Below are 13,081 nucleotides of genomic sequence, written 5' to 3'. Positions count from 1 at the left end.
CACTTCCCAGTTCTGAAGGGGCAGGTGAGAATGCCCAGGCAGGCGGGACAATTACTTAAGTGTTCAGGAGAGCACTCAGTCCACACAGCCTTTAAACACCTGTTCTTATGTGACACATTGCTTTGTGCAGACTGGCTTGAGACGTTCTCCAGCCCAAGTCAACCTTGTCAGCTACTATTATCACTACCCAACAGACACTCTGAAGATGTCTTCCTCAAGGGCTACCTCCCAACCATACCTTGTCCTTGGAGACAGTTTCAAAGGCATACCTAGGTCACTCTAGGGAAAGACAGCAAGGTTTACCCTTCCTAAGGCTGGGACACTTTAACACCTCATATTGTGGTGACCCCCAACCATGAACTTATTTTCATTGCTACTTTTTTTTTGGTTTTGGTTGAGATAGTGTTTTTGTGTAGCCCCAGCTGTCCTAGAACTCACTCTGTAGACCAGTGGCCTTGAACTCAGAAATCTGCCTGCCTCTGCCTTCCAAGTGCTGGGATTAAAGGCCACCACTGCCTGCCTCATTGCTACTTTGTAACTGTGATTGTTACTGTTGTGAGTCACAATGTAAATGTTTTCTGATGGTCTTAGAAAACCTCTGTGAAAGGGTCATTTAGCCCCCAAGTGGGTTATAACCCACAGGCTGAGCAGCACTGGGGAACAGGACTTCTTGTGAGGGCTCTCCCTCCACAAGGCATCTCAAACTGCACGAGAGGGCCTGTTCTGAAGCTAACACCAAGGCCTTCACCCTCCATAGAGTGTGGTCCTCCGTGCTCCAGCAGTGATGGAACCACTCAACAGCAGCCACAAGGCCACACAAACGGCTGCCTCTGGTCTCCCTCTCCCAGGGGCTGTGGATCACAATGGGAGCACAGGACGAAGGAAGAAACCAAAGGGAATTAAGTTTTATTTCCTCTGCTAGAGAACAGGAGCTGGACACACACTGCCCAAGCACAGCTGGGTGCAACACACGCAGGCGCCAGGCCAACTCATTTAAGTTTCTTCCTCTGAAAGAAAACAATGAAGAGAAATAAATTCACCCCATGATGCAATGGACCTTCTCCCTCTGGACCCTGAAGAGACCTGAGTGCTGAAGATGCCCGCTTTGCTGAGCCCTCCTAACCCCTGCAGGGCTCAGTAACGTTCTGTAGCTACCAGGGAGGCTTTCAGGAGTCTAACTGACCATATGGCCTCGGTTCCTCTCAAAGTGGCCCACGCCTTCCCTTGATGTTCTCCTTAGCCCCTCTGCTGATCTGGAGTGCCACCCCGCATCAAGTTCCAGGGAGTTCTCCATGTGCTGCCAAGGTGAAGGTGACCAGAGCTAGCCTGGCTCCCTCAGCAGCTCTCAAACCACCCCAGGCTTAAGAGGCCTGCTCTGCCCACCTTCTTCTTCCTCCTCTTCCTCCTCCTCGTCCTCTTCGTCCTCCTCAGAGCTGAAGGTGCCATCAGGCAGGCTGTAGACTCGGATGACCTGCTTGTTGGGGTCCTTGAGGATGAGGTACTTGCCCTCCTCCAGCTTCATGCAGATGTCGATGACGCAGCGCAGGATGCCCCAGGCATTCTCCACGCTCAGGTTGATCTGGCTGGCAAACTCATTGGGTTTAAATTGCTGGGTGCCCAGGATGACATGGCGTGAGGAGTCCTTTACGTGGTACCGGGACACATACCTGTTGGGGAGGAGGATGGGTGGTCATACTAGGCCATACAGAGACGGCAAAGGCTGGGTTCAGTTCCATGGTTACGCCTGGGCTGCTCTTTCCCCAGAGTAGAGCTGGAGCAGTGGCCTCTCATCCGGGCCCACCCCAGACCCGCACAGGAGTCTCACCCAAGCTTCAGGTACTCAGATCCAGCCAGCAAAGCACAGCAGGTCCACCGTGCCAACTTGTAGCTATTGTTCTTCAATTCAGTGGCGATGACAGCCCCACGCTGAGAGTCCAGCTTCTGACGCCAGTCAACGCCATTACAATGCTGCAGAAGAAAGCTGGTTACTGGGTGAGGGTGGCACCTCCCATGGGGCCCCAGGGCCTCCTATGGAAGACAGAGACCACTAGGAGGGAAGAGCATGCCTGAGTCCGAGGTAAACTGGTGATCACCCAAGAGACAAAGACACAAACATCTCTGTACAGCAGCCCCTCATCCTGATGGTGATGAGTGATGGTAAAACTCAGTGGCGAGGGTGCTGGGTGGTGAGAAGGGGTAAACACGCAGAGAAGGACGACAGTCAGAGTCTGAGGGGCAGGAGCGCAGCACCACCACAATGCTTCACAGGCATACTGACTTCCAGATGCAAGGAGTGGGGTGGGCTAAGGTCATAGGCAGGGAGTCCCAAGAACAGCAACTAACAGATTCTGTTTCCCTTTAAATCTGCTAGAGTGCTGTGGTACTGAAAAGCCCTGACAGCTACATGCAGAGAGGACTGAACAGAGCAGACAGCGGTCAGTTGAAGAGAAGATACCAAATGACAGGCACAGGATGAGACTCCCAAATGCATTAAGAAGAAAAAGCACCGGAGTGAGATAGGAGCTGCCTGGTTCCTGGACTGCAGTGGGGACAGGGTGAGGACTTGGGGCAAAGGGGTGTCTGAAAGCTGGCAAGGAATGGGGACTTCTGCTGGATTGCTGCAAGGACCTGATTTATGCAACACCCGGAATGAACTCCCAGCAGACCTTCTGGAACACACTCCATTCTATGGCCATGGTCACTGCCACTCACAACACCTCAACAGAGAACGAAACCGTAACATGCTGGACGTCTGCCCACTAAAGCCCAGTTGTAGGTGCTGTTTTAAGCCATTAAATTTCTTGTCATGTGTTTGTGAGGCATGAGAAAACTGAAGTACTCTGGGACACACGCTGCATGAGGACTTAGCCTAAGGGTCCACCAGGGCAAACCCCACTCATGAGTGGGGCAGGGATGTGAGGAAACAGAGACACCACAGTAGAAGTCTAGAAGGTCACTGGCCCCAAGACAATGGCTCCACTTGATAGCAAGCCAATCATCACAGGCTGCCTGGGCCTCAGAGCTGTCCTTATCAGTATTCTTTATCCTGTACAGAGGCAACACCTACCTCTGTGCCCTTCGCTTTAATATAGGGCACCACACATAAAGCCAGGGAGAAAGGACGGTGCCTGACCTGACGGTCCGGCAGCACTGGAAATGGACAACGGAAAGAGGACTATGTGTGCGTGTTTGTCCAGATCTTATTCTGGGGTCAGCAGTGACAGAGCTGCATAAAGAGATCATAGGTGGCAGTGGGGCTGAGTAAAGAGGCCAGAGAGACTGTGCTTCTAAAGAAAAGGTGAGGTCAAGATCAGATGCGGAGACCACAGGAGTCAATGGGAGCCAGAATGAATAGACCAAAGTACTGGAGACAGAGGTAGAGACCTTAACTTAGACTGTTCTACTCTGTCAGCACTGACAGTGGCTGTGTGAGTACCCACCAGGAATAAGCCAGCGTACTCCAGCCCACCCCACTCCACACTGCAGGAACACACTGCAGCGGTGCCTCACCCTGGAGTCCCATTCATTGAGCGTCTTGATGTTGATGAAGGACACTTCCCCGTTGGCCCCGGTCATGACGCCATCGTGCTCACAGCGGACGATAAGGTCAATGTCATCTCCAAGCTTCCATCTGCGGTAACTATGAGGACAGCAAGACGCACTCACTACAAGATCCACCGCTGTGGATGGACCACCCCAGACAGCACAGGACAGGGTCACCTGTCCCCTGGAGCTGACTTACCGGTAAGCGACAGAGGCGATCTCATTCTTATCCATGTCGTCCTCCACAAATGGGTTTGGGTTGGGGAAATTGTATCTTTCTCTCCCCTGCAAAAAAGACAAAGCTTTCAGGAGCTGGGGTTGACTTCAAGCCGGCAGACCCAGCATTGCTTTTGACTGCCCTGGCTGGTGCTTCTGTCCTTAAGGGTGTAGGCTCACTGTGTATTAAGGACCAAGCCCAACACACTCACTGAGTAAGAGCTACCACGCCACTCCCTGCTTCCTTCCTCACTACAGGCAGACGGTAGCTAACAGGACAGCAAGCAATGCCCTTTCTCCCTCCTCCATCACAGTAGAAGGTGGGACTATTGTTCAGTACCGTATCCTCAAAGTAAGGAATGGTTTTATCCACAGGCATTCCCAGTAACTCCAGAGAGGAAAGAAGCCTTAGACCTTTTTGTGGCTCGGATCCCTGCTACCAGGTGGGCAAGCGAACCTGACCAACCCTGCACCACTGCACTACCGTCTAGTGCAGAGCAGAGGCTCAGCGGCAGGGACCTAACCCAGCAGGGCAGTGCATCTGCTCACCATTCTCAGGCACTGCTGGGAGAAGTTGTGGTTGATGTAGGTGGCTTCCATGGCCAGGTTCCGGGGTGAGTTGAAGGAGTTGCCTTCATCTTGAGGCGGCTCATTGGCTGTCTCACTCACAGTCAGGAGGTCTGGAAAAACCCAAGCATGGATGTCACGTGCTCATGCAGCCGAGCCACTGGCAGTGTGCACAGCGGCATGGGGAGATATACAGACCTACATCATAGGGGCCCATCTTCAAATAACTGCCTTCTGCTGACAGAGGACTCCCCCAGGGCGTGGCATGCACAGGAAGTGGGTGGCTCACAGAAAACATTAGGTGTGACCCAACAACACTGGTCATATAGTAAGAAAGCCTCAAGAGAATGTGTCTCTCTTGGCATTTTAACAAATGAGGCTTGCAACTCAAACAGAATTAGACTGCTTTGTTTTCAAGCTGTAATTCTGTGGTTTATTGACTGTGTATATGCATATGCCTTTTCTTTATAGTTCATAAATGGGAAGAGGAGGAGGAGGAAGAGGAAGAAGAGAAGGAGGAGGAGGAAGAGTCCTATGCATATAACACACAGCCACAGCGCTGGTGTGAGGACTCAGAGCTGAAGCGCACAGAAGCACTGAAGTGGTCTCTTTGCTTGGACTCTAGAGGACGGGAGGGATCATCACACTGCTCATTCTTATTCGTAAGAACTGACAACACTCATGCCTACCAAAGTCAGAGTTGTCCCTCTTGTCAAAAAAGAGTTTAGAGCCGACTCTCTGGACAACGATGTCCCAGGAGTACACGGAGCGGGTGCAGCTCATCAGCGTGGCCAGGATGGCATCGGTGGCAAACACATTGCCCTGCGTTTTTGCCAGCTGAAAGCAGGGAGAGAGGGACAAGAGAGTGAACTGAGGATGCTGAGGTCACTTGGGAAGGAAGACATGCCCAGTCAGTCATGGAGGCTGCAGCAAATAGGCTGGGCTGTCACTGTAGCAGGCCGTGGTGGAAGCATGGCCCTCACTCCACTCACTAGTTTCCAGCCAAGCCACCCCTCTACCTTTGTAGGTAAGAAAGCTAAGGCTCCAGGGCAGCAAACTCAGGCTGGCAGAGCTGGAATCTGAGCACGCCTCTGCTCAACATATTTAAGTGTATCCACTTCCATCAAACTCTAAGTGTGTTGTGGTAGAACCTCATCTAAGGGCTGGGCTATGCAGTCACTTGTTCCTGTGGGGTCTCGGCAATCAATCCACATGTTCAGGGGAGAAAACGTGCCTGACAAGCATGCACACTTTCTCTTTGTCAGGTTCCTCAAACAACAGTGTAACAACTGCTTATGTAGTAGCATCCAGTGTCTTAGGTGTGGTGGGCAATCCAGAAGGATCTGAAGCATGGAAGATTGCTAGGGCTGACAGGCGAGTCACATCACCGGTACTGGAGCACCCATGGCTTTTGGTATCATGGGGTGGTCCTGAATCAGACCCTGTGAACACTGAGGGACACCTGCACGACTTGTGCCCTGTTCTTTCTGAGGCCTCAGCAACATTCCCAAAGGTGGGCAAAGGGTGCACACCTTCCGGATGACAGGGTCGTCTGTGGTGGTGACGGTGTGAAAGATGCGCTTGATGCTCCGCAGGGGCTTCTCACTCCTCGTGGTGATGCGGTCAAAGGCTTTGTCGTAGTACTCCAGGGCTCCGCAGCACTCGCTGGGGGGAGAGGGGAAAAAAAAAAAATCACAGAGATCCTCCTTCCTCTTTTATGCCATGGAATCGGAAGTCAGATCTATTGGGCATGCCTGGCACTGCAGGGTGCGTGTCTGCAATCCCAGGGTTAGGGAGGCAGATGCAGGAGGATGGCAAATTAAAAAACCTCAGCTACACTGGAGGGTCCATCTCAGAAAATAAACTTCACCCAGAAGTTCAGTATATATGAAAGAGATGGCATTCATCTCTCTGAAAATGAGACAAATCTTTAGTGTTAGTTTAGTTTCCTTGTCTTCGCAGCTTCCAATGTTCCTCTGTAGAACACAGGGAAAGCCCTTACAGTGAACCTTCCCTGGGAAACTGAGCCCATTATAGAGGCTCCCAGATAGATGGACTTCTGGGTTGAAGCTCTGGCTCTCCACTGACTTAGCTCTATGTCCTTGCCCTCTGGTGCACGATGCTACACAAAACGGAGTCTCCTGAACAACTGTCATGCCTCTCCTGCCCCAAAAGCTTAGTGACTGAACTACTGGGCTTTTTCTCGGATGCCAAGAGTGGAAAGAAACTGGGACTTTTAGTAAACAATGCATTTTTTTTTGGTTTTTCGAGACAGGGTTTCTCTGTGTAGCCCTGGCTGTCCTGGAACTCACTTTGTAGACCAGGCTGGCCTCGAACTCAGAAATCCGCCTGCCTCTGCCTCCCGAGTGCTGGGATTAAAGGCGTGCGCCACCACGCCCGGCTAACAATGCATTTTTTAAAGTGGGTCTTGATCTTTCAAAAACATACCTACCTGTCCCTAGCACTGTCAGTGGCTTCAAACCTGCTTTGGAGTTGCTCGGACTTAGGGAGACACTGACCCCTGCAGGCAGACACTGGAACCCGGGTGGGCACCAGGAAGAGGCTACTCACATGTCTTGAGGCTCTGACACTTCCAAGTAGCGCATCTTCATCAGCTGAGGGAAGTCCATCTCCTCCTTCACCTCCCAGTCACTGCGGACTTCAACTGAGGAGTCTCGGGGTTTCTGCAGAGGAAACACAGGAAGGGCTTTCATTCAATATGGTCCCGGCTGTTTTTTTTTAAGTTCATTTTTGTTTATTGTATTTATTTTATGTCTGGGTGCTCTGCTGCATGTACACCTGCAGGCCAGATGAGAGCATCAGATCCCTTTACAGATGGGCATGAGCTACCACCTGGGTGTTGGGAATTGAACGCAGGACCTCTGGAAGAGCAGCCAGTGCTCTGAAAAGCTGAGTCATCTCATTAGCCTGGTCCTAGCTGTTTTTAAGCAGGGTCCGTGACTCGTGGCAGCTCAGAGAAGGAAGCAGGGCCTCAGTGTGGGGCTTCTCAGGGTGTCAAGCACATGCCTGATACAACAAGCAGCTAAGTCAACATGCATCTTCACGACTTTATCACCCTACAACACTAGGGAGTGAAGCCGAGTTTCTGTGCCCGAAAAACAGCTGCTTTGCTGTTGGCAACACTCCTGGCCCAAACTCCACTTCTGGTCATGTCTGTTATGCTCACAGCTCCCACAAAGATGGCAGTGTTATACCTAACAGTGCCAAAGTGGAAAGATGAATGGCTGAAGGAAATGTGGCAACCCATACAAAAAACCACTCTTGGGCAAAAAGACTCCATGTCTGCGAGCTTTACACCAGCAGGTCTGTACCCAGTCACATGTAAACTGAAAATCCTTGGATGCTCAGCATGCTGGAAATCCCACCTACTGGGTGGCTGACAGAGGAGGATCACCCGAGAGTTAAAATGATACTTTCAACCCAATATATAATCCAGAGGCAAGCTAAAGTCCACGAGGGGACACACATAAGATACATGCAGAGAAGGTCAGTGCACACAAATCTTGATCTCTGAGGGTACCTGGAACCAATCCTTAACAGACATGAAGGAAAAGTGAAAAGACTGTGCTAACACGGGCTGTGATGTGACCTTAAGAGTGGCACACTAACTAAAGGGCACAGAGTATGATCCCATTGTACATGAAATGCCCGCGGGCATCAGGGGACGAGTGCCGAGACATCTCTTAAGGTCAAAGAAAACAAACCCATCCAAGTCCCCACAGAGTCCCAGGAGGGACACTACCTGTGACTTCTGGTCCCATTTTTGCCTCACTCCAAATTGCTTCTGGAATTTTTTCTGCAAGCGAATTCGTTCTCTGAAAAGACAGACAAAATGCTGTGATTTCAGTGTCGGCTTCTAGCTGAATTGCATCACCCTTCCTAGCTGCTACCAGGATAGAAAATAGGGGCTTAGATGCAGACACCATGTAGGCACACACTGGGGATTCGAGCAGAGGTGCACTACTAGTATCAACCAGCATTCAGCCCAGTTACTCCCATGGCAGCCCTGGCTATGGTGCAGTGGCTGCTGTGCCCATCCCCAAGGGCCCATCAGATATAGCATAAGTGGTGCTGCCTGGAACCAGGCATCCAGAATCTAGAGGCCACAGAGCCCCTTCAAATGTCCGCCTCAACCACCTCCTGCCTGTCTGCTATTGCCCAGTCTTGGACAGCAATAGGTGAGGAGGTTTTGGTTTCCTTTTCAAGAGTGAAAGGTAGCCAGTCCCCGCCCTGGCTCTGTGATTTCTGAACACAGCCCATTTGGGAACATGACTCTGACTTAGCAGGAAGGGATGCTCACCTCTCTTTCTGCTTGGCACTCTTGGGCAGTGTCTGTAGGTTGAACTGCACCATGTTCCTCCGATCTTTGTCTCTGCGGAGGTTCCGCTGGGGAGCAGGAAGAGACCCATGTTAACCCCTTGGAGACAAGGCTCATGGTATCTTTAGAGTAAGTTTACGGCATGAGTTCTAAGTTTCACATCTCTTTACTTTTACTCTACAGCGGCTACAGAATTTGGGCTAAGGGGAGTAGCACTTGTGTTAGCTTGGAGTGTCATTCCTACTTTAATGTGGGTATACTAGTTTTATTGGAGTTGCAAAGTTTACAACATTATGTAGCAGGAGGCACCCTACCAAACCATGTAATTAACAAAGGTTGTACATGACAAGTCAGCAAGGCACTGGGTTCCCAGCACAGCTGTGTGATGTCTGAACTACTGTGAACAAAAATCTAAACTCCTTTAATGTATTCCTAGACCCATTACACATTATTCTGATACAACTGGTCACTAAACTGCCACTTGGGATTGGCCAAAGGCCTGTAAGCCTTTCCTTTCTCATCAGTATTCCCAAGATGGCGGCTGAGCAGCAGAAACTTCTGCTGTCAGTGAGAGCTGAGGTGCGGGCTGCCAGCCGTGGCCTACCTGTGCAAACCTCATCCGGTTCCGCTGGTAGGCGGTCTTCTGCGTCCGTGCCGTGTCCACCAGCTGGAAGCTCGTCTCATCTTCCTCATGGAAATAGGCATACTGACTTCCCCCACCGAACTGAGAGGAATACTTGTCTGCAGGCAAAGGTGACAGTGTGTGCTAAGTGCTACCTACACAGTGAGTGTCGTGCTCATGGTGCACGCCAGGCTTTGACCCCACTCTCTCAAGCGTGGTTCTGACCTGAAGCACTGGCCAGAAGCTTGTGAGGTGGGTAGACTCACCGCCCCTGCCCAGACCTGACAGATGGGAACCTGTATTTAAACATGATCTCAGGTGATTCATGATTCACACTCACATTTAAGGTTTAAGAGCTTGGGTTTAAACAACTTACCAAGAGCCTAAGGATGCCACCACCCCACTTTACCTCTGCGTGGTCACGTAAGAATCTGAGCTGTACCACCATCCCCAGCCATCACCAAGAGCTGCGTGCGGACACAGCCTTCGACCACAACAGCCTTTCTTTCGGACCTCATCCACTTTAACTTGGTACTCTAGGCAGTCACTTCCAAACATCTAACTGGCACCAGGGAAATCGGTCTCCCTTACCAGACAGAACCTTAAAACTAAGGCTCAGAGCCGAGAGTCCATGGATTGATGGCTCCAGAAGTCCCAAGCAACAGAATGCAAAGTAGCATTCAGGAGTCTCTGGCCACCCTGGGACTAAAAACCATGGTTTGTGTACACTGTACTCCAGAATATACTTCCAACAACTACCATTACCATTTCCTTTCCTTCCTAAAAACCTTTCACGTGGGGCCTACTGAAAAGAGTAATGAGCTTCCCAAGGCCCAGATGTGGACGGCCCGCCGAGGACCACTTACTTGTGTACCTCTTGTCCTGGTATGTGGCTCCTGTCCAGTCTGCAACCTGTGAAGGACAAGGAAGACAACAGGTCAGGCGAGTAGGCTTCTGCTGACATTGACAGCGACAAAAGGCATCGGTGTCGCCTCTGATGCTCTGCACGTGGCTGCCCTAGCTCTGACTCATTCTGGAGGTCAGGGCCTTCCTTGGCTGGTAGCCCCACAGGAAGTATATCCACCAAGAGACTAGAAAGCAGTGGGGAACTGTGGAGTAGCTGCCCCAGCTGAAGGGACCCAATACCTTCCCCAGCCGATCTCCTTTGCTGAATGGCTGGTAGGGCATATCCCGAAACTGCTCAGGAACAGCACAGGGACCCCAGCCTGAGGGGTTGTCCTGGATCACAGGTGTCATGAACTTCGCCATCTTCTAAAACCTGTGAACACAAGCAGCGTGAGAAGTTTCAGAAGGAAGGCCATCAAGTCCCAAACACTCCACCCTCCACTGAAGCTGCACAGCAGAGGTGCACCCTGGCTCTCGAGCACTGTGGACAGGGTCTTCCTGTAAACTGCTCAAAGAACACTCAAAACACAGAACCCTGCCAACACCAGCGACATTTTCCTATGTCTCACTAATTCTAGGACAGGTTCTTTGGTGAACATCTTTGCAATGAAGCTGTGCCTTTCCTCGATGGGGTGTCACATCTTTCTCAGTAGAACATATGATAAAGGTGTCTTCAATTATTCAAGGTGGTAGAAGTACTGAATTCCCCTGAAACACCTTCACCAAAGCACCCAACAGCAAATGTCTCTAAACCCAGTCTCCATCAGAGGACCTCGGTCAAAGTCTTGGTGATTGTTGCCCTGCACAATTACCACTCAGTTACACAAAGGCACCGGCACACAGTGCTTTAAAGACCCTCGGGCTGCTGAGATGGTGCTACAGGTAAAGGTGGAACCAAAGTGGAAAGTGAGAACAGACTCCCACACGTGGCCTTCAGACCTCCAGCAGAATGCCACAGCACAAACTCCCACACACGTGCATACACAGACAGCAACAACAAAATCCCAAAAATAAAGGACTAAAACCAACCAAACTAAGACCATCCCCTGAACCCTCAATCAGACCCCACCCTTCCAATTTTCTATCAGCACAAGTCCTGTACAGTGCATGCAGCCAAGCAAAAGGACCGTTGGTGACCAAGGTCACCACAAACTTCAGAGCAAAAGCAGCCGAGTGTTAAATGTCCATATGCAGGAGCACCAGGACACTGTTCTGACCGCTTACAGCGCATGCGCTAACTAAACCCTTCGGACAATCCCGTGGGGCCAGTCCCATTTTCTGGGTAAGGAAATTTGAACACAGGCAAATTGTAGCTTTGGCCCCGCAGTATCTAGTATCTAGTACAGCGTCTAACACTACAGCTCATTTTAGGAAAGTAAAAGCTAATAGCTGTATAATCCAGGGGCTTGCTGGACACTTCCCATCAAAAACCAAAGCAAACAACAAAGGAGAAAAAAAAAAAAAACAACCAAAAACCCATGCATTGACCATACACAAGAAACCTGAAATTGTCCACCATTAGAGAGCTCGGTAACCTCTCCTCTGACACAGGGAGGCTGGTGATACTTAGGTGACAAGGACAAGGAGTAAACCTGGGAGCTTCACCCTCCAAATACGAACGTATGCTAAGTTGTAGGAAGAACACGGGGTTGTGGGAGAGAGGGTGGGGTGGTGGTGGCCTTCAAACAGCTGACATGAAGTAAGAGGTTCCAGGACGTCGGGGTGCTGTGCCGGACACCTTACCACCGACTGCTACCACACACCCTATCTTTGAGACACAAAGTTAGCTCTGCTAACTTAAGGAGTCCATCTGCCCATCCCTTCAAAAACAGTTTCCAAGGCTGTCTACTTAAGCCCGACCTCTTTCTGGTTATACTGTAGTTAGCTGGTAGCCTGACCATCTGGGGCTTTAAGCCATACCCAACAGGTTGCCCCCAAAGCAACTGTAAACTTGAGTTGTCACAAGTTAAAGATGGCTCAAGGCCTGACGTGCATCATTATCTATCTCCCTGGATGGACAGGGCTTGGTCCTTCGGCTACTGCACATGTGAATCAGAAAGAAAGCAGTAGGGGAAAAGTAAAACGGCGCGACAGCTGAATTGACCACAATACAGTGTGGGTCACTGGGGACACTACAGGTGGGTGCCATCAACTCCTGGGCTCCGTTTCAGACCAGAGCTGGAACCTACTCTCAGTCCCCTATTTCGGAGCACAGAAACAATCTGTTCGAACCCCTAGAGGAGGCTACTTCGTCCCCCAACCCACCCCACGGCGCTGAGCAGAGCGCCGAGAGAGGGATCCACACACAAGGTCCGGTGTCCTGCATTCAGAGTCGTGCCTGGGACCACCGGGGGCCAATTCCCGCCCCGCCCAGCGGAGGGGCACAGGCGACAGGAGAGGACGTAAAGGAAGGCTCTTCCGGGAGCTCCCGAAGCCACGTCTACCCAGGCTGGCTCGGGAGGTCCGCAGGATCCCACGAAACAAGCCGCTCACCTGCAACAGCCTCCACGGGCCCGGATGGCGACAGATGGCCCGAGGAAAAAACTGCGATTGCCCCGATACTCGGATGAACCAAGGCAGGAGGGAAGATGCGCGCGCAGGGGCCGGTGCCGTAAACGGCGACCAGCGCTGTCGTAAATGGCCCTACCACTTCCTTCTTAGTCAGCGGAAAAATGTCTAGCCGTAAAGTGAGACACAACCGGAAGTGTGTCACAGCTCTCGGCTTTTAAAAAAAAAAAAAATCCTCGTTTGCCCCTGAGGTGCCAGACACAAGTGAGGGGATTACGTCAACGGCGTCTGGGGACGCCCGGAGAGGTCCAGAAGTGAAACGTGGTCACCTTCAGGGCAAGAGAAGCCGGGGCGGGGAGTCGGAGCTGTCCCCGCGGTGT

At 51.3% G+C, this 13,081-nt stretch overlaps 1 protein-coding gene across 1 annotated transcript; it reads right to left on the bottom strand.

Annotated features, from left to right (window-relative positions):
- Window positions 1–885: 885 nt before the first annotated feature.
- Eif3d (eukaryotic translation initiation factor 3 subunit D) lies at window positions 886–12,841 on the bottom strand. Its single transcript, XM_021183377.3, has 15 exons — window positions 12,687–12,841; window positions 10,434–10,566; window positions 10,154–10,199; window positions 9,270–9,406; window positions 8,648–8,733; window positions 8,090–8,162; window positions 6,898–7,010; window positions 5,859–5,991; window positions 5,016–5,163; window positions 4,309–4,439; window positions 3,743–3,828; window positions 3,511–3,640; window positions 1,826–1,968; window positions 1,384–1,667; window positions 886–1,007 (listed from the first exon to the last, which is right to left on the bottom strand). The coding sequence occupies exons 2-15, from the start codon at window positions 10,554–10,556 to the stop codon at window positions 994–996; spliced, it is 1,647 nt and encodes a 548-aa protein (XP_021039036.1). The 5' UTR covers window positions 10,557–10,566; window positions 12,687–12,841; the 3' UTR covers window positions 886–993.
- Window positions 12,842–13,081: the final 240 nt, after the last annotated feature.

This window comes from Mus caroli, unplaced genomic scaffold (assembly GCF_978045245.1).
Source record: "Mus caroli unplaced genomic scaffold, Mus_caroli_1 scaffold_16, whole genome shotgun sequence".
In the NCBI taxonomy this organism is placed as follows: Eukaryota; Metazoa; Chordata; class Mammalia; order Rodentia; family Muridae; genus Mus; species Mus caroli.
Note: the sequence above shows the minus strand (reverse complement) of the source record. Positions and strands in the feature narration are given on the sequence as shown.